This window comes from Capricornis sumatraensis, chromosome 1 (assembly GCF_032405125.1).
Source record: "Capricornis sumatraensis isolate serow.1 chromosome 1, serow.2, whole genome shotgun sequence".
Lineage (NCBI taxonomy): Eukaryota > Metazoa > Chordata > Mammalia > Artiodactyla > Bovidae > Capricornis > Capricornis sumatraensis.
The window spans coordinates 183,680,052-183,707,896 of record NC_091069.1 but is presented as its reverse complement, the minus strand read 5'-3'; the positions used below and the strand labels follow the sequence as shown (position 1 = coordinate 183,707,896).

The following is a 27,845-nucleotide window of genomic DNA, read 5'->3' as shown; positions in this document are numbered from 1 at the left end:
AAGCGCAGTCAAGTGATTCTGATCCTGTTTTGATATGAATTCGTTGTAAAAAACTGCAGACAAGTCGCACCTGTCTTCTTCAGCTATAAAAGCTCTCTATAAATATACATGCGGAAATTCCATGCATTTCACGTGCTGTGCTTTGTGTGCACCAGTAAAAGGTTGAGGATAACATGCCAATGTCAAAAAGAAAAGAGTTGATGCAGCTGAGAATTCACAAGTGGAAAGTCTACTTCTGTGACTTCTTTGCCCCTTCCTCCTTAGGAGGGTGTTGAAAAAAAGACGTGCAGAAGAAATAGTGATGCCAGGGAGTGAGGAGGTCTCTGTCTTTTTAAAGATTTCTTTTAATGTTTCCTTTATCTTCCAAGCACTTCCCCTCAATGTGGACATAACGGGGACTGTAATTTCCAGGTTCTTAAACTCTGAAAAGGGAAACCTAGAGCAGAAAAGTTTTTTGTTTTGTTTTGTTTTGTTTTGTTTTTTAATGTGATTGAAACAAGCAGAAGCAATGGATTTGGAAAGGAACACAGACAGAGTGATGGCCTTCTAATAGTTTAGGGAAGAGCAAAGTAGAAAAAGAGGGAAGGGAAAAGTCAGAATGAGTAAGCTTTTTTCGTTTTAAAAATGTAGAATTCTTCTGTATCAAGTCTGACGCATTTCTAGAGCTTTGTTTCACATTGTTTTCTTTCTCATTTCACAGAGAGTAAAAGGGAACAAGTTCAAACTCTGAAATCTCACCAGACAGGGCTGTGCGGCAGACCATGTGTGTATAGGAAAAATACAGGGTTGAGTTCAGCATGAAATAGGATTCTACAATCTTTCGAGCCTTCTCGCTGATGTCATAAAACAGACGGGCACTCTTCAGGGGGACACGGCCTTCATAACCAAACTGAAGAAAAGGAAGAATATTAGAAACCACTAGGTTGATTGGAGGGCTTGAGGAAATCAGACGCCAACTATTGAGGAAATCATTAAGCCAATATAGGATGCTCAGCTCTCTGTTGGTTTGTGGGAATACTACCACAGACTTGTGGGTTTCGGTTAGGAAAATGAGCCCTTGAAAGAAGCCTAATCACAGAGGGGAAGTTAAAAGCTAATCACCCTCTTTTCTCTCAGAACACTTCCATCACTCCGTTCCAAAACATTTCTAGCAGTACAGAATGATAACTTGAGTATGTTTTCACCATTGTACCTTGAGCTCCTTGAGGACAAGGGTGTTGTGTATTATTTGTCAGATGCAAACTTAGGAAATAACAGAGTTTGGTAAGTTGATAACTGAATGGATTGATAAATGAATGATTAGAAGCAATGAAGGTGTCATTTCATACTTGTTCCCTTCAATGACCTGATAGTTCTATATCCTAAACCCTTCCCTTTCCTGAATCTGGCATTCCTAGAAGATCTTGCATTAACACTTGGGAATTTAAATCCAAAAGAGTTTAAGACTTTACTTTGAGTGCTTTCAGGACAGTTGCACCTTCGAACTTTTCATTGGGTGTATGGGGTGAAGTTTTTCCTCTGTATCCATCACCAACGAGCATGATCCCCTGGAAGCGAAATACAAGATGCTCTATTAATGATGATTATGGATTCATCACAACCCCCTTTCTGCCTTGACTGCCAGAAAACTGAGAACCAAAGTCAATAGTCAGAACCATCCCCATTTTATTACAGGATTCTGGTATCAGAATTCTTCCAGTCAAAAGAGGATCTTTACTTAACTTTCACCCCACATTTGTATTATCAATGCCACCACCACCTGCTGTAGAAATAGCTAGAATATAAATAATTGATATATTGACTGTGCTGTGCTGTGCTAAGTCGTTTCATTTGTGTCTGACTCTTTGCCATCCTGTGGACTGTAGCCCACCAGGCTTCTCTGTCCATGGGATTCTCCAGGCAAGAATACTGAAGTGGGCTGCCATGCCCTCCTCCAAGGGATCAAGGCATCCTCTCTTACAACTCTTGCATTGAAACGCCGGTTCTTTACCACTAACGCCACTTGGGAAACCCAATATATTGATTAATTTCTGTCAAATATAAAGGGATTTCCCCAGTGACTTCATATCATAGCAGGACATATGCTGGATACTGAAGTCCTAGGAATTAAGCCTCTAGTTCTTCCAGACCCAACAGCCATGTCCAGATCTGGACAAAACTACAATGACCCAACCCAAAGGCTCTGAAAGTGCCTCCACAATCAATGTCCTTCTCCTACAGAAAGTGGTATTTCAGGCCTGGTTCCCTGGCTTCAAGTAAGCCCAGGACCAAAGCACTCCCAGGCTGAGGCCAGGCCAGCTCAGCATCAGGCTTCCGGTCCTCACACTGGCCACGCTGTGCAGCTCCTGGCATTGCTCCTCTGACAGGACGTTATCCAGGAGGACGCGCTGAGTCCCGTTCAGCTGCTCCGAGTTGTAGACAAACGTGATGTTCTCATAGAGCAGAGGGCCACCTGCAGAGACAAACACATGGCTGTTCTTGTTATCTCTGTCCCTAAGCTGGGAAGGCTGGAACACCCAGCAGCTTTCAATGTGCAGTTCAGGAGAGTCAGCTTCCTCACTAATATTGAGGAATGCAAGGGCACAACCACACACTGGGAAGCTCGAGAAGCTCAATATAGATTCATAAAAAAGGCAGATGTCTGGCTATCAGGTTTCTCCATGATGTCATAATTAATACATATTATTATATTTGTATAGGAGTTTCTATTTTTTCACTTGATTCCAGGGAAGATTCTGCAAAACAGACTGGGCATCTCATGGGATTCTGCTCAGAAAATCATAGAATTTTCCAGAATTTTCTCAGCAGTTGGCCCCTCCCTTCTCCACAGCCTCTCGGTTCCTACTTCAGCTACAACATCTCATGCAATTACCGGATGACACAACCTCAAGGTAGGTAAAGACCTTTAAAAAAGACAGCAGGGCAACCAAACACTTGAGAAAAAAGAAAAGCATTTACTTGATGCCATATTTGTGCTGTCAGTTTTATAAGTATTTAGAGCAGTGCCTTCACCAGATAAGTCAGGGAGTAAGGGCACATCAGGGGAGTCACAGCCAAGTCACCTGGCTCCTTCTCAGTCTTCTTTCCACCACCTATTGATTCCAGATGGTCTGGCTTTTGCAATACTTATTTTTATGCACACACGCACATACACACACACACACACAGAGTTTATAAAATTAGCCCCACATAGACTCTTCAAAATGTGGTGCTCTGGGGCTACGTTTTATGTGGTGAAATTACAAAATCTAGATCTGACATGGTCCTTTCCTTACAGAGAACAAGACTGAAGGACAAAGCCTCTGATAGTGAAGAAATCTTCCACTGTAGCAAAGTACAACCATCTTGAACCAGAAAACTGAACAAACCAGAACTTCTTTTTCTCTTCTTTATAATACTCCTAAAGGACCTGATGTCCATCAATAGCAGCAGCTTACCGTGGAGGACACGGGGGTGGCTGGGGGTCCCACAGTTGTTTCAAATAAGAAAGAGACAATTGAAACTGACGTCTACCCTCTGGCTTTAAATTAGATTAGTCAAACTAGGGAACAGCACTGAATGTTACTAGTCCAGCTGGGATAAAAGAGTCACTACAGCCCATGATTAATGGAATATTAAAATAATGAGTCAGTGTTTCTCAGTCTTCGGTAATGTATGGTTGTCTCTGCTGACAAATTATTTGCACTGCGATTTTACTTTCAGATTTGCAAACATAAAAATATGAGTACAGTATTTATTTTTATAGCTTCATATAACTATCATATCCAAACCAATTTACAAGATTAGATAAAAGCAGGACCATAAAACCAGCTAAATTCAAATTAACAGTGTTAATAAAATGGCTAATGTTATTTTGTGGAAACTAAAAGGCAATGTTCCACATGAATATTCTACTGAGCAGTCTGGCCCAGGTTCTTCTGAGCCAGCATTCCTCAGAGCGCTTTCGGTGTGTAATGAGTCATTCTACTACAAGTTTTCTCTGTTGAAACTACTATGGAATCTTACTGGACCATGATGAATTTTGGCCTTCATCTGGTCCTTATACATTATTCATAAGTTTGTCCTACTTCATTTCTTATTAGTCTTTGACCACTGAAGTGTTATTAACAGATGCCAAAGTGACAGTAACTGCATCCATACCCACTGAGGTATGAAATCTCATGGCATCCTTGGCTAGAAGTGGTTATTCAGATGATCCACTAGTTGCCCCTCTTAATTTTTCTAACCGGCCAGCAAAAATTATAAATATAGAATTTCTTGGGATCCAGGAAATATCAATATACCCACAAGCGCCCAGTTTTAGTAACAATCTTTTGGATAAACAAAAAGTATACATATAAAGTCAATTTTTCAAATTCAATATTTCTCAAACTTTACACTACAGAGAAGTTTTTAATGAAAAAGAGTTTCTTGATCAAATATGTTTGGGAAGTAGTGGGATAAACAACATTTAAGAGGATATCTTAGAACTTTCAATATGTGAACAGCCATTATAAATATCCTAAGCATCAATATAATATGCAGCAGTTCCCACCCTAAAGTAAGCATAATGTCCACCCTTTCTTCCTCTCCTCCTTGGTCTCTTCGTCTTTCCTCCCTACCTCCCTTGCTCCTTCCCTTCCTTCCTCCCCCCGCCCTCCCCCCGCCCCCTGCTTTCCTTCCTATGGCAAAGAGACTCTAGGTTGGCCCCTAATTATCACTGCCTACTGGTACTCATAGGTTTGTGTACTTCGCTTCCCTCAAGTGTAGGTGGGGCCTGGACTTTGCTTCTAATTAGCAGAATATGGCAAATGTGATGGGATATCACTTCTTTGATTGGTTACATAAAATTGCAACTCCTATCTTCTGGTTGACTTAACCTATCACCTTCTCAGCATAAACTCTGATGAAATAAGTTGCTGTATTGGACAGGTTCACACGGCAAGGAATTGAGGGCATCCTTCAGCCAAGTCTGCCAGAAACTGAGAACCACAGTCCAATTGTCTTCAGGAACCAGATTCTGCTACTGAACTTGGAAGAAGATTGGTCTTCAGCTTTAGAAGGGATGTCAGTCCTGATCAACACTTGATGAAACCTTGTGACAGATTCTGAAGAATGGACCCAGCTAAGCTAACCCCAGAGTCCTACTGTCAGAGACCGAGATAGTAAATGTATGCTGTTACAAGCTGCTACCTTAATGCTTGGAGAAGGGCATGGCAACCCACTTCAGTATTCTTGCCTGGAGAATCCCATGGACAGAGGAGCCTGGAGGGCTGTAGTCCCTGGGGTTCCAAAGAGTCGGACACAACTGAAGTGACTTAACCTGCACACACATACCTTTGTGCAATTGTCTTTTCACAGATTGGAACGGACTTCTTAACAAAAAACACAGTTCATTTGAGAAAGATTGCTGTAATCCATATAGTTAAGATTTATAGGCAGTTTCTCAAATATTAAAAAGCAAACTGCATATTCCATTTCCATTCAGAGATATAGAAAAAGATGTTCCTTTAATAAAAAAGACAAGCTACTTGTAGATTCACTGGAAATAATTTTCTAGTATAAAATTCAAATAGAAATGGAAGACAGACCCAGGGTTTAGTGGAACAGGTTGGTTTGTACTTTGCCGTTTTCTCATTCTCTATATTGCAAGTTCAGTTCAGTTCAGTTCAGCCGCTCAATCGTGTCCAACTCTTTGCGACCCCATGAATTGCAGCATGCTAGGCCTCCCTGTCCATCACCAACTCCCGGGGTTCACTCAGACTCACGTCCATCGAGTCAGTGATGCCATCCAGCCATCTCATCCTCTGTCGTCCTCTTCTCCTCCTGCCCCCAATCCCTCCCAGCATCAGAGTCTTTTCCAATGAGTCAACTCTTCGCATGAGGTGGCCAAAGTACTGGAGCTTCAGCTTTAGCATCATTCCTTCCAAAGAAATCCCAGGGCCGATCTCCTTCAGACTGGACTGATTGGATCTCCTTGCAGTCCAAGGGACTCTCAAGAGTCTTCTCCAACACCACAGTTCAAAAGCATCGATTCTTCAGTGCTCAGCCTTCTTCACAGTCCAACTCTCACATCCATACATGATCACTGGAAAAATCATAGCCTTGACTAGACAGACCTTAGTCGGCAAAGTCATGTCTCTGCTTTTGAATATGCTATCTAGGTTGGTCATAACTTTTCTTCCAAGGAGAGTATATTACTTTAAATATATTTAGCTTATTTTAGAGCATGACTTCAAAAGTTACCTAAAACTAAGACGTTCAGAAAAATGCCTACCATGCTCTGCATTTTGATGATGATGATGATGATTGAATTGGTAAAATATACCTGGTATATTGTGCTAAGCTCTGAATGAGATCTCTGTCTAAATAAGCACGTGACATACTGGGGTAATTTTAAAAGCAGGCTTATAGTTCAAGCTATTTTCAGGGAAGGAATAGAGAGGCAGATGTGGAGAATAGATGTGTGGATATGCTGGGGAGTGGAGGGATGAACTGGAAGACTGGAATTGACATATACACACTGCTGCTGCTGCTGCTGCTAAGTCCCTTCAGTCGTATCCGACTCTCTGCAACCCCATAGATGGCAGCCCACCAGGCTTCCCTGTCACTGGGATTCTCTAGGCAAGAATGCTGGAGTGGGTTGCCATTTCTTTCTCCACACACTACTATATGTAAAACAGATAGCAAGTGGGAAGTTGCTGTTTAGCACATGGAGCTCAGCTCGGTGCTCTGTGATGACCTACGTGAGTGAAATGAGGGGCGTGCGGGAGGCCCAAGAGGAAGGGGAGATGTATATGTATACACACACATATAGCTGATTCACTTCATTGCACGGCAGAAACTAACGGAACATTTTGCAGCAACTGTATACCAATAAATAAATTGTTTAAAGTCAGTTAAAAATAAAAGAAAAAAGAGGGCTACTGAGATATTGCAAAATTTCCCCAACCATGCCATAAGTAACATCACAAAGATCAAGTTAAGGGACAAAGTGTAACATGGAGTCTAAAATACCTAAGCTCCAACAGGTTCAGGCAGAATCTGTACTAGAAATCTGCCTTTCATGTAGCTATCACAATCACCACTAAGCACAGAGTTTCATACAGAGGTTTCCCACATATACATTTAACAAAAGACAATCAAAAACCTACCTACTGATCAAAAGGAAAAAAATATAAAAGGAAAAATAAATCCTGCCATTCAAAAATGCACATGGTAAAAAAAATTCTACCAGCCTATGAATGACTAGTAGCACACTAGACAGAGAAAAACATTAAAATAAAAATAAAAATGTAGTCCAATAAATTGTGGTTCCTGGGATCTGATTTGATGGGTTCAGCCAACTCTTAACCACAGCCCAAGGAAAGTTAGTTGAAAACTTAATTCTTCTCTCATTCATAAAGTATGTGCCTGGCTCTGGCTCTCTCATTGCAATAAAGAAGAATCATCTAAGAGAATGCTTCTTTGTTCACTGCCCATGACATAGCAAGATGATCTCTTTTATCATAACACAACAAGGTCATACAAGTAACAACAGGAGTGTGCTATCAAGCTCCTATATGAGCACAGTCCCTCACAGTTTACAAAAGACTTTTCATGTTCATCCTCTCCAAAGAGTTGCTATTTTTCTGTTACATGTGAGGATCACAAAGCTCAGACAGAATGAGTCTCCAGTTACCCATCACTCTGGACAACATCAGACTAAGATAAGCTTCCTGATTCCAAGGTCAAAGTTATTTCTACTATACGCCCACTGACTCAGGGATTATTATCAAGCGGGGTTTTTGGAAAACCAGTGGTTGAAAAAAGAATGGATAAGTGACAGATGTCTTTAATAAGATGACATGCAAATTCCACGGACTGGAGTCACTCTGGGATGCAGGAACCCTGAGTCACTCCCATCTAAATGCCTGGGAGTCATCCAATACGAATACTATTAAATACTGTTAGATAACCAGAGTAGATGACAATATTTTTGTGGAAGATGAGAAAAGGTGAAATATATTCTACTCTGGAAGCATGTATTCTTTTGTGCTTCCCTGACACATGCTTTCAGCCAGACTGATGTTGAAAGTGTTTTCTGGTTGGGAACTTAACCTCTGTCTACCACTGTACTTAATTTAGACCTTATTTTGATCTCCAGTGACTGCACAGAGCCTTTCAAGTAGTTTCCCAGAAAACATTCTAAGATCGTAAGATTAGCTCATTCAACTTCAGAAATGATAGAGTTTGATAACCCAGTCAGTCATGACCTTGCTCCGTCCTGTGTAGGCTTCCGTTCTGCTCTTCCCACTAGCTTTCCTAGTCAGTTTCTGGACATCAGATCCCCTGGTAGCCAGGTGAAGGGGCAGGGGAGAAAATGCTCTGAAATTTGGCGACTGTCCTAAAGTTTCCCAAACTTTTACAGTAAAGTGCCCGGCTTACTGGCATGCACTTCCTGGGTGATTTCTCAGCTCTAAAAGCAGCGTAATCTCTGGCTGACCATGAAGCTCCCTGGCACTTGTAAAACAGCCTGGGCTTCGTGGCCACAAACTGAGGTCCAGGTCAGATTAGATGAGCATATTATCCTGTTTACTGCCTCAAACTGACTTGGAAGCTGAGGAAGGAAAAGGGCTGGGCAATGTGAGAGGTGCACAGAGCCAGATGTTTTCAAATCAGCTAGAGGAAACGTGCTGCCAGCTCATCTGTTAGGGAAAGGAGGACTGTACTTCTTCTCCATGCAGGTTTTTGAAAACTTCTTATCTTGCAATTATTTAATCAATGGGGGATACATTTTGGATATCTAGACATTTCTATGTTCCATCATCAGATGAAGAGGAGAAAATGAGATTTGGATTCAAAATCCTCCTCATGCTAATACGAGCTCTGGGGCTTTGAATGGGTGAGTAAGTCTCTGTGACCCTCAGCTTTCTTGCCTGTGAAGTGGGAGACACTTGTCTCACAGGAGATGCTACCGGTATTAAAATGAATTGTATATAAATTTTCTGGGAAAATTGGGAAACATATAGAGGTAGTAAAAACTGTAAAGGATTGCTACTGTCGTTTGTACTACACTTGCCAATAATTCATGATAACAATAATGTTTAACTCTATTTAAAAACTACTTTTGGCAACACCATCTATGTCTCCATTCATTCTGAAGTTATGCAGGTAAACATCTAATATCCTGTTCTTTCCTTCTCAATGCCTTTGTGGCCTTTGTTGTATCCATTTGAATGGCTCCCTCCATACTTCTATTAATCCAATCTAAATTCTACTGATTTATCAAAGCTCTGATCAGATATATGCCTTGAGGATCTTAGGTTAACTAATCCAATATCTCTGTGACCTGTCTCTTCAAGTTCCTCCCAATGCACAGTCTATTCTGTGAGTTTAGCACTCACCTGCCATGTGAGAGAGGCAAGACAGGTAACCTCTGCAAGCCTGGGGTACTCAGCTAAGGACTGCACAATCATAGAGTCCCTGCCTAACTCACAGGACTCCTGTGAGTGAATTTGGAAGCCCTTTTGGTGAAAATCAAAGGTATTAATATACACACCTGAGACATTCTTGCTACAATTTGCTTTCAGAATTTTATGAACTGGAGTGGTTTAGTCCTATTCTTCATTTTTCAGTGAAGATGTATTCTGCCCTGTTCTGGGTAAGAACTGGCCTCGTCAACACTACTTACCCTCTCTCAGGTCTCGGTCTATCTTGGGCAATGACTTTTTCCCCATTGACAATCCATGAACTTCTGCCGCCTCCACATTCACTCCTGAAGGGACCCTGCCCATTAAAAAAAAAAATGTTGATATTTGGCAGAAATCAACACAATTCTGTAAAGCAGTTATCCTGCAATTAATAAATTTAAAATTTAAAGAAGTTGAAATAGCAATATCCTATTGAATAAAATTGTTCAAAGGCAAAGGATACCTTACCCAAGTAGTCTATAACTTCACACATTTATATCATACGTACGTCCCCATCTTTCAAGATCAAATTAGATGTCATTGCTTCCATGAAGCTCTTCTCTATTTCCCCAAAGAATGTGCTCCATTTCACTTCTCTAAATCTTCTTTGCAACCTTTATAGTCCTTGTATCCATAATGTAACTCCTTGACATTAGACTTTGAAAACCAACACAGCAGGAAAAAAAAAAGATCGTGTACATGTTTATAATGCTAGGAGCACTGTGTGTATAATGCTCAATGTGTTCTATGTCTTGAACATAGAACAATGATCAAACTGACATAAATCATGTTTGAGTGTAGTGGGTCTTGAATTTTCCAAGAAAGAAGACACAATTCTGTGTCAAACTTTATAAACACACTCATGATAGCATGTGATCAAACTGACATGATCATGAACAATGATGATCAATGAACAATGATCAAACTGACATAAATCATGTTTGAGTGTAGTGGGTCTTGAATTTTCCAAGAAAAAAGACTCAATTCTGTGTCAAACTTTGTAAACACACTCATGATAGCATGTTGCCCTTTCAATATACACAAATTGAGCAAATCCAAATATGCATATAGCATTCTTGGATATCTTGAAAAAATCTGAGGCTACCCAGGGGTTGAGCCTAGTGTGTTGTAGTTCACATGGTCGTAGAGAGTGGGACACGACTTGGCGACTGAATAACGAGGGTTGAGCTCTTGAATCTTAGAGGAAGACCATAAGATTTTGAATAAGAAGATCTGGATCTGCCAGTCAGTCCTTTGTGCTGAGACACTGAGTCCGAGTCCTTTGCCCTGTCAGGGCCTCAGTTTTTTGATTTTGATAATAGTCTGGACTTCATGATCTTGTGGATTAAGAATGTATGTGGTGACTCTGACTCTCTGTGACTCCATGGACTATCGCCCACCAGGCTCCTTTGTCCATGAAATTTTCCAGGCAAGAATACTGGAGTGGGTTGCCATTTCCTATTCTAGGGGATCTTCCTGACGTAGGGGTTGAACCTGCTTCTCTTGTGTTTCCTGCATTGGCAGGCAGATTCTTTACCATCTGAGTCACCAGGGACGTCCTAAGATAGCTGAGTGCATATCAAAGGAATGATTTCAATGAGCCCAGGCACTTCCATCTTCCCAAACAAAGGAAAATGCTAAATTAACCTGAGATGTTTTTCTTTAACAGTTGTTTTTTGATGTTCTGACAACCTGGTTTTTATAACAAAACTCCTATATATCCTGGTTCCTCAGTTAGCTCTTTGGAGTAGTCCCTCAGAGCAATCTTAGAGTCTGTATCCTGGGCTTGCAGTCTTCAGAAAATTTGCTGAATAAAACATAACTTTCAACTTTCAGATTGCATTTTTTTTTTCAGTTGACAAAATCAAACATATAAGTCCAACATTCTATGAGTCCTCGAGCTTCTTGGAATATGTACATTTTTGACATCTATCATTTTAAAAAAACGCATTTATTCATTTCTGATTGAGTTCATGACACTTAATATTTTAGCTTCAGGAAAACTTTCTAAGTGTGATGCTTTCAAATAAATGCAGTGAGAGAATTCTGCATTAAGAAGATAATTTTGTTTCTTTCTTTCCTATTAATAAATCAAAAACAGCATCCAACTTTCTCTGATTTAGAGTCATAGAATGTTTAGCTATCAGAGATTACCTGATTCAATCCATTCACATAAGGAAAATCAGGAGACCCAGCTTTGTCTTTTGTTTGTTTAGTCGCAAGTCATATCCAACTCTTTTGCAACCGGATGGACTGTAGCCCACCAGACTCCTCTGTCCATGGGATTTCTCAGGCAAGAATACTGGAGTAGGTAGCCATTCCCTTCTCCAGGGAAACTTCCCGACCCAGGGATCTAACCTGAGTCTCTTGTATTAGCAAGCAGATTATTTACCACTGAGCCACCAGAAAAGCCCAGAGACTCAGAGAGGAAGATAAATTATTTAAGGTCCCTCAGTCTTGCCTGGAAGATCCCATGGACGGAGGAGCCTGGAAGGCTGCAGTCCATGGGGTTGCTGAGGCTGGACACGACTGAGCGACTTCACTTTCACTTTTCACTTTCATGCATTGGAGAAGGAAATGGCAACCCACTCCAGTGTTCTTGCCTGGAGAATCCCAGGGACAGGGGAGCCTGGTGGGCTGCCGTCAATGGGGTCGCACAGAGTCAGACACAACCGAAGTGACTTAGCAGCAGCAGCAGAAATGAGAGGAAGAGTTGGGGCCAGAATGCAGAGTTTCTAATTTCCAGTTCAAAGCTCTTTCAGTTATGTCCTGTTGCCTGTTCCCTAGAGCCAAAGTTCTTTATGATAAATATAATTCCAAGTGTTTCGTCTCTTTAGAAATAAACATTCTATATGGAGAACTCACCTGTTCTCATCTTGTCTTCCTCCATAACGAATCCAATAATTCTGTTTTAAATTAAAAAAAAAAAACTTGGTGGTTTTGTCACTAAAATTCCATGTACAGAAATAAGATAAAATAAAACACTCAAAAGACCTAAACTGTTAGAAAACTTGCATATTATATAAAGCTATAATATGCTTATTTATTTTAAAAGTTTAATGAAAGGGAAGGCTAAGGTTGATGCAATTTTGGCAAAGACAAATGGATTAAAAAAAATAGCATGGAATTACCCTAGGCATCCACCTTTTTGGCAAAGAAAGTTACTTAGAATTTGGTGGCAGGAAGACACTTATAAAATCATTAAGTACAACTCCTATCCCTTTTATAAATAAAAGAAACAAAAAAATTTAGTTTGGTTAATCATCTGTATAGGATCATAAAGTAGGTGATTTTTTTCCTAGGGTCATTTAGGATAACATAAGTTTCACAAATAGCAAGTAAGACTGGAGATAAACATATTAGAAATGTACATTAAAATCATCTTAATTCTGAAAATGTGCCAATAAAAATATAAACAAAAAGAGATGAAGAATTAAAGATTTTAAAATTTAATTAAAAAAATAAAAAAAAAAGAGATGAAAAAATGTATTAGATATAGGATATATTATAAATAGTGCTTTTTAAACAGTAAGTATTAACATGTAAATATATAAATTACTTGTATAATAACCAACAGATAACAGAACAAAATACATGTTCAGGTAATTCAAATAAGAGGGAAAATAATCAATAATTATTTGTGAAAATTGATTTCTGCTGGTCATCAAAGGAACATAAATTAAAACAATAGTGATGCACTATTTTGTACACAATATATTAGGAATGTGAACGATTTTAAGATGTTATTTCTCATTGCTGAGATGGTCAGGGTAAACTATACCATACACTTTATGTATTGTTAAGAATAATAAAGGTAGCAGAAAACTCTCTTAGAAAAACAATCTCAAAACTTTAAACCTTCTCATATCTTTTGTTGACAGAGTTATCCCACTTCTGGGAATTTATTCTATGGATATATAGTTCAATAGAACAAAAATACTTAATGCACTAATTTTGACAGGAAAAAAGGCAAACCAACTGTTTAGCAAAAGGAAAATAATTTCTTTATTTTACATCGATTGTTGTCTTTAGTTGCTAAGTTGTATCTGACTCTTTGCAACTTCATGGACTGTAGCCCGTCAAGCTCCTCTGTCCATGGAATTTCCAAGCAAGAATGTTGGAGTGGGCTGCCATTCCCTTCTCCAGGGATGATCTTCCTGACCCAGGGATCACACTCGTGTCTCCAGGCTTAGGCAGATTCTTTACCACAAAACCACTGGGGAAGTGCAACACCAACAATAGGTGTAACTAAAAATAATTTTGAAAGGTATAATGATATAGAAATTGCTTATGCTATCTTAAAGATCAGAACAGAAATCTGTCTATACTATGGCATTAGTTCTACAAAAGGAATATATTCCTTTGACTAATATTTAAAATGCAACATGGACAAGTGGAGAAAGACCAGCATGATGGGTAGTACAATTGTGTTTGATTTTGTTTTTTCAGTCTTTTTAATTTTTAAAATATTTTAAAGAAAATACAAAATGTACAGAAGTTAGGAAATAAAACAATCCTGAGGCAAACACATCATGTATAAAACACTTCTTTCCCATGCAAATATATTTGCTTTGACTTTAGTGCTCAGTGACATGGAAATCTATTAAAGTTTGTTAAAAGTTCATCACATATACAGAGTAAACACCCTCTGCTCCCAGTTGTTTTTTTTTTAACACAAAGTTGGGAGTTAGAATCATCAACAAATGCATCTGGGAAGTAAAATTATAAGTAAGAAGTACTCTGAATAGTTCTTTTAAATAACTGTTCCTCTCTCCTCTTTGCTCTTACTGGTTCAGTGTAAGAAAATCCCAGACCCTCTGCAGCTGATTTTATTAGTTCTGATTCCAGTTTATGTCGTTTCACAAACATTGCCAAATCCTATAGAAAAAAGGAAAGAAAACGTATGTTCAAATAACAATTAAAGGTTAAATGTATGTTTAAATAACACTTAAGGTATGATTAATGTTCAAAGCAGAGATATTACTTTGCCAACAAAGGTCCCTCTAGTCAAGTCTTTCGTTTTTCCAGTAGTCATGTATGGATGTGAGAGTTGGACTATAAAGAAAGCTGAGCGCTGAAGAATTGATGCCTTTGAACTGTGGTGTTGGAGAAGACTCTTGAGAGTCCCTTGGACTGCAAGGAGATCCAACCAGTTCATCCTAAAGAAAATCAGTCCTGAATGTTCATTGGACGGACTGATGTTGAAGCTGAAACTCATTTAAAAAGACCCTGATGCTGGGAAAGATTGAAGGTGAGAGGAGAAGGGGATGACAGAGGATGAGATGGTTGCATGGCATCACCGACTCAATGGACATGAGTTTGAGTGAACTCTGGAAGCTGGTGATGGACAGGGAGGCCTGGCAGTCCATGGGGTCGCAAAGAGTCGGATACGACTGAGCGACTGAACTGAATGTTCAGGTGGAAATATTTTTCTTTAGACAGTAAGAAATGAGCTAAAATATATCCACAGCTTCAAAAAGTTATCTCTCTTTCCAAAGATTTGACAAGCTAGCATGTGTGTGAAATACAGGCTTTTATGACTAATATTTACAGTTAGAAAGAATTGAATCGTAGAACCTTTACTCCGTCGTTCGCTATCTTTAAAAGAAATGCTATATTTTTGCCAGCTCTCCCCAGAGCACCCAGCAGGATAAAGAGTTTCTTTTCAGACATGGGTCTCACCTCTCTGGCCTCGACAGATGCTGGGTCAGTGCTGCCGTCCAGTAGACCCTCATAGTAATCCACATTGTCGAGGACATCCTCGTCGTCCGGATGCAGCAGAAGATAGGCCTTGGCACACTCCAAGGCTTTTACATATTCGCCTACTGAAAAACCCAGGAGTCGGGGCATTAGAGTCAGCCTAGACTTTTATACAAAATTTCTAAGAGATATGTCAACATGTCTATGAAAGTCAGCATTAAGTGATTAAAACAGGGAAGGTTCTACCTACTGTACAGCCCAGGGAATTCTACCCAACACTCTGTAATAATCTATACGGGAAAACACTCTGAAAAAGAACAGATATATGTATACGCATAATTGAAACACTTTGCTGTACACCTGAAACTAACACAACATTGTAATCAACTGTACTCCAAGATAAAATAAAACTTAAAAGAGGGAAGATACTGTGAAGTTGCAAAAACAGTTGCAGGTAAGAGGAAGCCTGTGATTTCAGATATTCCAAAAGTACTAATTTTGGTCTGCTACGCTGCTTGACGCCTTCAACAAATTATCAAAAGCCTACACCCAAAAATGTTTGTTGGCAATTTATATTATTTAATCTTGAGCAGAAATTTTGGAGTTAATTCTGATTTCTGTACTGAATTTGAAAACATGATATCTAAGACCAACTTCAGCAATCCAAAATCTAGTAATTGCTTTTAAACATAAGGTACTCACTCTCTCTCTATTTCTCAATAGGATAAATGGAAATTAAAACTTTATGGAGATATCAGTTTTCACCTAATTTAAGATTTGGGAATATCTAAAAATTTGATAATATATTTTGTTGCTGAGCAATGAAAAAGATCGTCCATGTGGAGGAAAAATCGGCAACATCTGTCAAAGTTACGAACGAATAAACAGTTTGATGCAGCAACTGTACTTTGGGGAATGTATTCTATACATGTTCATGTGCAAATGTAAGTGACTTGCATATAATATTTATTTGATCACTGATTGTAGAGTAAAATATTACAAACAAAATAATGCTCATCAGTAAGACACATGAAATAAATTACACTATGATGATAACCAGATATAAATATGAAAAATTAATAATGAAGTTCTTTATGTATTGAAACAACTAGATTGAAGCAAATAAAACTGCCAAAACTTGATCATTTTTAATCAAGCAAAAGGGAATTTCATAAGTCCAGTTTAACAAAAAATATCTGATACGTATCGTTAAGTGAAGAAAACAATGTAGTTGTTGAGTTGTTGTGAAGTCACTCAGTCGTGTCCGACTCTTTGTGACCCCATGGACTGTAGCCCACCAGGCTCCTCCACCCATAGAATTTTCTAGGCAAGAGTACTGGAGTGGGTTGCCATTTCCTTCTCCAGGGGATCTTCCCAACCCAGGGATCGAACCCGGGTCTCCCACATTGCGGGCAGACGCTTTACCGTCTGAGCCACCAGGGAATGTAAGGGCAAGTATAAGTAATGCATTATCTTCTGTTTATAAGAGGAAAACATAAGTCAGAGACTGTGCTTATGTGTATGTGTGTGTGTGATGTTTCTGTATAAAATTTTGGAAGAGTAAATAAGAAACTGTGGATTGTAGGACCTGAAATTAGGTTGTGGGGAAAAGAAATAGAGAAGCTTTCAAATATTTAGTCTTTAAAGCCTGTGAGTATATTATTTTTAATATTAAATTTAAAAATCACATGAAATAGCAACGTAGTATAACGTTCAGGGCATTGTCCCATTTGTGCACCTATCGTTCCACCTTCTGCTCTTGTTCTGAGCTGCAGTGACATGAGGTGACAGAGAAAATGCATCCACTCCTATCTCTTGATTACAGTGAGGAAGGCAGAGGACCAACTCACAATTCGATGTCTGTTACGGTAAGCCACACCCCTCCCTTAGAGGTCTTCACAGATAATCCATGCTTTACCTCGATAGTAGGCAAACTGTAGGTAGTCATAGTGCAGGGGAAGAAAGTTCTCGATTGGCGAGAGGCGGCCAGGGCGAGTGGCAAGTTCTCTCACACATTCATGCTGACAAACCAGCACCTGCATATAGTGATCTGGAAAACAAGAGCCGGGATGTGGGTCCCCCTCCACTGCTCAATAACCAGGCTTCACAGTGAGTGCCATGGCCACACTTGGTGCTCTAACCACACACTCTGAGAGCAATATCATCATTACTATTATTATTCTCACTTATGACCAGAGGTTGTTTTCACAGTGAAAAGAAAGTGAGTGACTTGCCAAAGCTTCCTAACCAGTGATCACTAGACTAATTACTGCTGCTGCTGCTAAGTCGCTTCAGTCGTGTCCGACTCTGTGCGACCCCATAGACGGCAGCCCACCAGGCTCCCCCATCCCTGGGATTCTCCAGGCAAGAACACTGGAGTGGGTTGCCATTTCCTTCTCCAATGCATGAAAGTGAAAAGTGAAAAGGAAGTCGCTCAGTCGTGTCCCATTCTTAGCGACCCCATGGACTACAGCCTACCAGGCTCCTCCGTCCATGGGGTTTTCCAGGCAAGAGTATTGGAGTGGATTGCCATTGCCTTCTCCAAGTCTAAACTAGTAGACTCCAAATCTTCTGGTTCCCAATCTTACCTCCATACATCACTCTTTCTTTCTGTGATCCTTTTCAAGGCTCCTGAAACTGACACAGGTTATCTCATCCCACCCACACCCAGCTGAGTAGTGACTTCCTTATTTAACAACTTCAGATCTCTCTTTTTAGATTTAGATGGTCTGAGGTACCCTCGAGTCGTGATGGGAAGTTCAGACCCCAGTTACTTTGAGGACCAGACGAGAGAAAGGAACTACTCTGTACGTGGGGAGATCATACAGAAAAGTGAAACGACAGTGCTCCTTTTCTTGGTTAGTATTTTCAAGCAACCTTTACTAAAGGAGAAATAGAAACAACACTCCTTTACATCTATTGAGCAGGAACCTATTCTTAGTTCAGTTCAGTTCAGTTGCTTAGTTGTGTCCGACTCTTTGCGACCCCATGAATCACAGCACGCTAGGCCTCCCTGTCCATCACCAACTCCTGGAATTTACCCAAACCTCATGTCCATCGAGTTGGTGATGCCATCCAGCCATCTCATCCTCTGTCATCCCCTTCTCCTCCTGCCCTCAATCTTTCCCAGCATTAGGTTCTTTTCCAATGAGTCAGCTCTTCACATCAGGTGGCCAAAGTATTGGAGTTTCAGCTTCAGCATCAGTCCTTCCAATGAACACCCAGCACTGATCTCCTTTAGGATGGACTAGATGGCTCTCCTTGCAGTCCAAGGGACTCTTAAGAGTCTTCTCCAACATCACAGTTCAAAAGCATCAATTCTTCTGTGCTCAGCTTTCTTCACAGTCCAACTCTCACATCCATACATGACCACTGGAAAAACCATAGCCTTGACTAGACGGACCTTTGTTGGCAAAGTAATGTCTCTGCTTTTGAATATGCTGTCTAGGTGGTCATAACTCCTTCCAAGGAGTAAGTATCTTTTAATTTCATGGCTGCAGTCACCATCTGCAGTAATTTTGGAGCCCAGAAAAATAGTCAGCCACTGTTTCCACTGTTTCCTCATCTATTTCCCATGAAGTGATGGGACCGGATTCCATGATCTTAGTTTTCTGAATGTTGAGCTTTGAGCCAACTTTTTCACTCTTCTCTTTCACTTTCATCAGGAGGCTCTTTAGTTCTTCTTCACTTTCTGCCATAAGGGGGGTGTCATCTGTATATCTTAGGTTATTGAAATTTCTCCCAGCAATCTTGATTCCAGCTTGTGCTTCCTCCAGGCCAGTGTTTCTCATGATGTACTCTGCATATAAGTATATTAAGCAGGGTGACAATATACAGCCTTGACGTACTCTTTTTCCTACTTGGAACCAGTCTGTTGTTCCATGTCCAGTTCTAACAGTTGCTTCCTGACCTGCATACAGATTTCTCAGGAGGCAGGTCAGGCGGTCTGGTATTCCCATCTCTTGAAGAATTTTCCACAGTTTATTGCGATCCACACAGTCAAAGGCTTTGGCAAGTCAAAAAAGCAGAAATTGATGTTTTTCTGGAACTCTCTTGCTTTTTTGATGATCCAGCGGATGTTGACAATTCAATCTCTGGTTCCTCTACCTTTTCTAAAACCAGCTTGAACATCTGGATGTTCACGGTTCATGTATTTCTAAAGCCTGGCTTGGCGAAATTTAAGCATTACTTTACTAGCATGTGAGATGAGTACAATTGTGTGGTAGTTTGAGCATTCTTTGGCATTGTCTTTCTTTAGGATTGGGATGAAAACTGACTTTTCCAGTCTTATGGCCACTGCTGAGTTTTCCATATTTGCTAATACTGTTGGTGTTTTAATAACTTGTGTCTGACTCTATGCGACCTCATAGACTGTAGCCCTCCAGTCTCCTCTGCCCATGGGATTTCCCAGGCAAGAATACTGAAGTGGGTTGCCATTTCTTTCTCCAAGGGATTGTTTCAATCCAAGATTGAATCCTCGTCTCCTGCTTGGCAGATGGGTTCTTTACTTCTGAGCCATCTGGAAAGCCCCCTAATACTATAGAAACTGGTAAAATAGGAGAAGGAGGAAAAGTAAGAATTTGAAGGAGCACTTTGTCTCTTTCTCTTTGTTTCCCTTTCTTTGTCCCCGTTCTTGTCACTTGCAAATGGGTCGGGATCCTGAAGTGTAGCAGTTTTCATGCTCATTTTATTAACAGCTCTGGATTCTAGCTCATCCAAGCAGAAGCTAAGGAAACTCAAGAGGCTGATGTCCCAGAAAGAAAACGCTTCTTATACTTCGCCCTATTTTTACAATAAAGAAGGAGGCAGTCTTTTCCATTAAGAAAACAGTCCATTCATGCTTGTGCAGAGTGAGTTCTCTTGAGAATAATGATAAAACTTCCCTACTTTATTACTATATATTCTAATTCACAACTGCCTCCTTTCAAAATGCTCTCTATTAGGCAGAGTTTGGCTTATATCTGGATGACCTTGAAGACGGAACCCAAAACAAAACAGAAAGGAAATACATGTTTTCTGGTGTGTAGGACAATGTGCCAGTTCTCTAAAACCTGGCTAATCAATCCAATATAGGACAGATAATAGCATTACTGTTATCCTTTGGTTCTTAATTCCACTTGGAGGATGTGAGGAGAAGAATGGGTTTTGTTTATTTGATTAGTATGTTGGAAACAGGGCTTATAGCTAGATATTTTATTTCCTAAAAAAATAACAAACAACTCTCAAATGTTTCTCCTAGTTTTGCTGGCCATTTGCTTTCCTCTTTACCTTGTAATACACACTACTAATTTCAAATGACAAGCAAAAGGAAAAGGTGGGAAATACACACAACACAATCTGAATGAAAGTATTTTTCAAAGCAAGGTATAAAAAGCAGAAAAATAAGAGTGGTAAAATTATATCCTTTAGGGCTTTCAGTGAACATGGCTAGCAATAAATAACTTCATTCAAAAGTCATTTGTAGTTTTCTCCAATTTTCAATATTCTTCTAAATCTAAAATTAAAAAATTCTGGCTTTCTAAATACATTCTGTAGTTTAAAAGCCAATTTTACTCTAATTGAAAATATTTTTGAATTTGATAGGAATTTACATAGAGTAATGATATCTTTTTTATTAGTTAGATTCTTTGCCTCTGTTCTATATCAAATTTTATTGTGCAATTAATATATTTTAATATGTTTGAGACTCAAGATACTTGTATGGAAATACTTTTAAAGATTTATATCTCATAATAAAGTGGATATGCTTCAAATTCCCAAGAAGACAACATATTTCTGTAACATATAATATTTGATTGAACTTGAGGGACCATGATTTTTTTTATTGCTGTTCTTTATTGGAAGTGGGGTGATGATGGTGGTAGCTGTGTAAAGTATTAATAGCCTGAGTTTGCAGACTTCTATTCTTTTCCAGCAACCAACAGCTGTGGTGACCTCAGAAAATGACAAAATGTTAATCCGTAAGAATTTGTCACTCAATTCACTTAAACCAGATATAGAACATTGCAAGAACTGTTCATTGACCTTTGCTAGAAGCAAGTGTAGAGACGAATGTGGGCATGAAAGCAGGGCACCTATCCTTAGAAAACAGATAGTAAACTTTAATAAAGGAAATCAGTGAACTAAATAAACTTTAATAAAGGAGTCAGTGAAATAAAATCGACTGTAGTGGGTGACTTTAACTCAGATGACCATTATATCTACTACTGGGGGCAAGACTCCCTTAGAAGAAATGGTGTAGCCCTCATAGTCAACAAAAGAGTCTGAAATGCAGTTCTTGGATGCAGTCACAAAAATAACAGAATGATCCCTGTTCATTTCCAAGGCAAACCATTCAATATCATAGTAATCCAAGTCTATACCCCAGCCAGTAATGCTGAAGAAGCTGAAATTGAATGGTTCTATGAAGACCTTCTAGAACTAACAACCAAAAAAGATGTCCTTTTCATTAGAGGGGACTAGAATGCAAAAGTAGGAAGTCAAGAGATATCTGGAGTAACAGGTAAATTTGGCCTTGGAGTACAAAATGAAGCAGGTCAAGGCTAACAGAGTTTTGCCAAGAGAATGCACGGGTCATAGCAAACACCCTCTTCCAACAACACAAGAGAAGACTCTACACATGGACATCACCAGATGGTCAACACCAAAATCAGATTGATCATATTCTTTGCAGCAAAAGATGGAAAAACTCTATACAGTCAGCACAAACAAGACCTGGAGCTGACTGTGGCTCAGATCATGAACTCCTTATTGTAAAATTCAGACTTAAATTGAAGAAAGCAGGGAAAGTCACTAGACCATTCAGGTATGACCTTAATCAAATCCCTTATGGAGTGGAAGTGACAAACAGATTCAAGAGTTTATATCTGATAGACAGAGTGCCTGAAGAACTATGGACAGAGGTCAGGACAAGGTCCAGGAGGCAGTGATCAAGACCATCCCCAAGAAAAGGAAGTGCAAAAAGGCAAAATGGTTGTCTGAGGAGGCCTTACAAATGCTTGAGAAAAGAAGAGAAGCTAAAGGGAAAGGAGAAAAGGAAATATATACCCATTTGAATGAAGAGTTCCAAAGAATAGCAAGGAGAGATAAGCAAGGCAAAGAAATAGAGGAAAACAATAGAATGGGAAAGACGAGAGATCTCTTCAGGAAAATTAGAGATACCAAGGGAATATTTCATGCAAAGAAGGGCACAATAACAGACCTAACAGAAGCAGAAGATAATAAGAAGAGGTGGCAGGAATACACAGAAGAACTATACAAAAAGATCTTCAGAACCCAGATATACACGATAGTGTGATCATTCACGGAGAGCCAGACATCCGGGAATGCAAAGTCAAATGGGCCTTAGGAAGCATCACTATGAACAAAGCGAGTAGAGATGATGGAATTCCAGTTGAGCTATTTCAAATCCTAGAAGATGATACTGTTAAACTGCTGCAATTCAATATGCCAACAAATTTGGAAAATTCAGCAGTGGCCACAGGACTGGAAAAGGTCAGTTTTAATTTCAATCCCAAAGAAAGGCAATGCCAAAGAATGTTCAAACTACCGCACAATTGCACTCATCTCACACACCAGCAAAGTAATGCTCAAAATTCTCCAAGCCAGGCTTCAACAGTACGTGAACTGTGGACTTCCAGATGTTCAAGCTGGATTTAGAAAAGGCAGAGGAACCAGAGATCAAATTGCCAACATCTGTTGGATCATGGAAAAAGCAAGAGAGTTCCAGAAAAAATATCTACTTCTGCTTTATTGAAAATTCCAAAGCCTTTGACTGTGTGGATCACAAGAAACTGTGGAAAATTCTTCAACAGATGGGAATACCAGACCGCCTGACCTGCCTCCTGAGAAATCTGTATGCAGATCAGGAAGCAACAGTTAGAACTGGACATGGAACAACAGACTGGTTCCAAATCAGGAAAGGAGTACATCAAGGCTGTATATTGTCATCCTGCTTATTTAACTTATATGCAGAGTACATCATGTGAAATGCTATGAAGCACAAGCTGGAATCAAGATTGACGGGAGAAATATCAATAACCTCAGATATGCAGATGACACCACCCTTATGGCAGAAAGTGAAGAAAAACTAAAGAGCCTCTTGATAAAAGTGAAAGAAAAGAGTGAAAAAGCTGGCTTAAAACCCAACATTCAGAAAACTTAGATCATGGCATCTGGTCTCATCACTTCATGGCAAATAGATGGGGAAACAATGGAAACAATGTGAGACTTGATTTTGAGGGGCTCCAAAAATCACTGTAGATGGTGACTGCAGCCATGAAATTAAAGTACCCTTGCTCCTTAGAAGAAAAGCTATGACCAACCCAGACAGCATATTAAAAAGCAGAGACTTTGCCAACAAAGTTCCATCTAGTGAAAGCTATGTTTTTTCCAGCAGTCATGTATGGATGTGAGAATTGGAGTATAAAGAAAGCTGAGCCCAGAAAAATTGATGCTTTTGAACTTTGGTGTTGGAGAAGATTCTTGAGAGTTCCATGGACTGCAAGGAGATCCAACCAGTCTATCCTAAAGGAAATCAGTCCTGAATATTCACTGGAAGGACTGATACTGAAGCTGAAACTCCGAAACTTTGGCCACCTGATGCGAAGAACTGACTCATTTGAAAAGACCCTGATGCTGGGAAAGATTGAAGGTGGGAGGAGAAGGGGATGACAGAGGATGAGATGGTTGGATGGCATCACCAACTCGATGGACATGAGTTTGAGTAAGCTCCAGGAGTTGCTGATGGACAGGGAAGTCTGACATGCTGTAGTCTATGGGGTCATAAAGATTCAATCATGACTGAGCAAGCAAACTGAACTGAATAAAGGAAAAGCCTACCCATTCTCAAATAAAAAAAATTAAGTTAAAAGAATATTCAACACTTGAAATATGAAGCACACATAAACTGACACTCAAGTGAGCAGTACTTTCAAAAATGCAGGTAAATGGCTCTGGCAGAGTGCAGGAAAATAAAACATTTTGAGGAAAATTTCCCAACAATTCTGCATTGATTTTAAATAAATTGAGTTGATTTTGGGTAACAGAATGTGTATGTAAGAAGTCACTTTGCAAATGATATATTTACAACTAGATGAATATATAAAGATGTGATATATATATCACATGTATGTCATATATATATATCTCCTGTGCAATATTACTCAGCCCTCAATCATAGAAAGAGTGAAATTTTGCTAATAGCAACACCTGGATGGACCTAGGAAGTATTATTCTCCTAAGTTAGACACAGAAAGACCAATATTGTATGGTTTCACTTATATGTGCAATCCAAAAAGAAAATAAATATACAAATATAACAAAATAGAAACAGAGTTATAGAAAACAAAGAGGCCAGTGGGTCAGGGGTGGAAGGCAGATAGGTGAGGGAGGTTAAGATATACAAACTTACAGTTGCAAAATAAATGAGTCATGGGTCTGAAATGTACAGTATGGGGAATATGGGCAACAAATATGTAATATCTTTGTAGGCCCCTTCATGTATCACAACTTTGTCATGGCCAAGGGACTTGTGTAACTCAATGAAGCTATGAGCCATGTCGTGCAGGACAACCCAAGACAGACGACTCATAGTGAAAAGTTTCGACAAAATATGGTCCACTGGAGAAGGAAACAGCAACCCATTCCAGTATTTTTGCCTGAAGAGCCCCATGGACAGTATGAAAAGGCAAAAAGATATGACAGAGGTTAAGAAGAAGTGGCAAGAATACACAGAAGAACTATATAAGAAAGGTCTTAATGACCTGGATAACCAGGATGGTGTGGTCACTCACCTAGAGCCAGACATCCTGGAATGTGAAGCCAAATGGGCCTTAGAAAGCATTACTACAAACAAAGCTAGTGGAGGTGATGGAATTCCAGCTGAGCTATTTCAAATCCTAAAAGATGATGCTGTTAAAGTGATGCCTAAAATATGTCAGCAAATTTGGACGACTCAGCACTGGCCACAAGACTGAAAAGGGTCAGTTTTCATTCCAATCCCAAAAAAAGCAATGCCAAAGAATGTTGAAACTGCCATACAGTTGTGCTTATTTCATGTGCTAGCAAGTTCATGCTCAAAATCCTTCAAGCTAGGCTTCAGCAATATGTGAACCAAGAACTTCCAGATGTGCAAGCTGAATTTTGAAGAAGCAAAGGACCCAAAGATCAAATTGCCAACATTCATTGGATCACAGAAAATGGAATTTCCAAAAAAATATCTACTTCTGCGTCATGACTATGCTAAAGTCTTTGACTGTGTGGATCACAACAAATTGTGGAAAATTCTTAAAGAGGTGGCAGTACCAGACCGTCTTAGCTGCCTCCTAAGAAAACTGTATGCAGGTCAAGAAGCAACGCTAGAACTGGACACAGAACAATGGACTGGTTCAGACTTGGGAAGGGAGTATAACAAGGCTATATACTCTCACTCTATTTATTTAACTTCTGTGCAGAATGTATCATGTGAAATGCCGGGCTGAAATCAAGATTGCCCAGGGGAGAAACAGCAACAATCTCAGATATGCAGGAAATAACAGCAAAAGTTAAGAGGAACTAAAGAGCTTCTTGATGAAGGTGAAAGAAGAAAGTGGAAAAGCTGACTTGAAACCCAACATTAAAAAACCTAAAATCATGGCATCCAGTCCCATCGTTGTTATTGTTGTTCAGTCACTAAGTCATGTCCGACTCTTTGCAACCCCATGGACTACAGCACATCAGGCTTTCCTATCCTCCACCATCTCCCAGAGTTTGTTCAAACTCATGTCCATTGAGTCAGTGGTTTCTATCTAAACATCTCATCCTCTGCCATCCCCTTTTCCTCCTGACTTCAATCTTTCCCAGCATCAGAGTCTTTTCCAATGAGTCAGCTCTTCACATTAGGAGGCCAAAGTACTGGAGTTTCAGCTTCAACATCAGTCTTTCCAATGAATATTCAGGGTTGATTTATTTTAAGATTTACTGGTTTGATTCCTCTTATAGTGCAAGGGACTCTCAAAGGTCTTCTCCAGCATCACATTTCAAAAGCATTAGTTATTCAGAGCTCAGCCTTCTTTATGGTCCAACTCTCACCTCTGTACATGACTACTGGAAAAGCCATAGGTTTGACTACAGGGGCCTTTGTTGGCAAAGTGATGTCACTGCTTTTTAATAGGCTGTCTAGGTTTGTCCTTCCAAAGAACAAGTGTGTTTTAATTCCATGACCACAGTCAATGTCAGCAGTGATTTTGGAGCCCGAGGGGGGATGAAAAAAATGTCACTGTTTCCACTTTTTCCCCTTCTATTTGCCATTAAGTGTTGGGAACAGATACCATGATCTTAGTTTTTTGATGTGAATTTTAAGCCAGATTTTTCACTCTCCTCTTTCATCCTCATCAAAAGGCTCTTTAATTCCTCTTTACTATCTGCCATTAGAAAGGTATCATCTGCATATCTGAGGTTGTTGACATTTCTCCTAGCAATCTTGATACCAGCCTATATCAAATAGAGATTGTATCAAATAGCCTATATGGCAAATAGAAAAGGAAAAACGTGGAAACAGTGACAGATCTTATTTTCTTGGCCTCTAAAATCATAGCAGACCATGACTTCAGCCATAAAACTAAGCAAAGGAGACATGGATGTAAAGAACAGACTTTTGGACTCTGGGAGAAGGCAAGGGTGGGATGATTTGAGAGAATAGCATTGAAACATGTATATTACCGTATATAAAATAGATGACTAGTATAAATTTGATGCATGAAGCAGGACACCCAAATTCAGTGCTCTGGGAAAACCCAGAGCGATAGGGCATGGAGGGAGGTGGGAGAGGGGTTCAGGATGTGTGGGATGCATGTATACTTGTGGCAATTCATGTTGATGTATGGCAAAAACCATCATGATATTGTAAAGTAATTATCCTCCAATTAAAATAAATTGATTTAAAAAAACAAACACTTGCTCTTTGGAAGAAAAGCTATGACAAAACTAGACAGCTATTAAAAATCAGAGACATTACTTTGCCGACAAAGTTCCATATAGTAAAAGCTATGATGTGAGTTGGTCTATAAAGAAGGCTGAACGCTGAAGAATTGATGCTTGTGAATGGTGTTGCTGGATAAAACTTTTGAGAGTCCCTTTGACTGCAAGGAAATACAACTAGTCAATCCTAAAGGAAATCAACCCTCAGTATTCACTGGAAGGACTGAAAGCATTGCTGAAGCTGAAGCTCCAGTACTTTGGCCACCTGATGTGAAAAGCCAAGTCATTGGAAAAGACTGACTGATGCTGGGAAAGACTGAAGGTAAAAGGAGAAGGGGGTGGCAGAGCATGAGATGGTTAGTGGTTAGACAGCATCACTGACTCAACGGACAGGAGTTTCAGCAAACTCTGGAAGATAGTGGAAGACAGAGGAGCCTGGAATGCTACAGTCCATTGGGTTGCAAAGAGTCACAATGTAGCGACTGAACAACAATAATCTTTGTATCATGACATATTATAACTAGATTTCTTATGGCTATCAGTTTGAAATGTGTAGGCATGTATATTTCTACAATGTAAAAAAAAATTGCCAGTCTATGTCCGACGCAGGATACAGCATGCTTGGGGCTGGTGCACGGTGATGACCCAGAGAGATGTTATGGGGAGGGAGGAGGGAGGGGGGTTCATGTTTGGGAATGCATGTACACCCATGGTGGATTCATGTCAATGTACGGCAAAACCAATACAGTATTGTAA

General features: G+C 39.7%; 1 protein-coding gene across 1 annotated transcript in view; it reads right to left on the bottom strand.

Moving 5' to 3' along the window:
* The window catches only part of P3H2 (prolyl 3-hydroxylase 2), a 176,510-nt gene that overhangs the window by 16,192 nt on the left and 132,473 nt on the right, over positions 1 to 27,845 (bottom strand). The window contains exons 4-11 of the mRNA XM_068971454.1: positions 17,050 to 17,181; positions 15,114 to 15,256; positions 14,220 to 14,309; positions 12,297 to 12,337; positions 9,653 to 9,747; positions 2,325 to 2,452; positions 1,452 to 1,547; positions 739 to 889 (exon numbers count right to left, since the gene is read on the bottom strand). Of these exons, the coding sequence (XP_068827555.1) occupies positions 739 to 889; positions 1,452 to 1,547; positions 2,325 to 2,452; positions 9,653 to 9,747; positions 12,297 to 12,337; positions 14,220 to 14,309; positions 15,114 to 15,256; positions 17,050 to 17,181 (876 nt within the window). The remainder of the gene's footprint in view (positions 1 to 738; positions 890 to 1,451; positions 1,548 to 2,324; positions 2,453 to 9,652; positions 9,748 to 12,296; positions 12,338 to 14,219; positions 14,310 to 15,113; positions 15,257 to 17,049; positions 17,182 to 27,845) is intronic.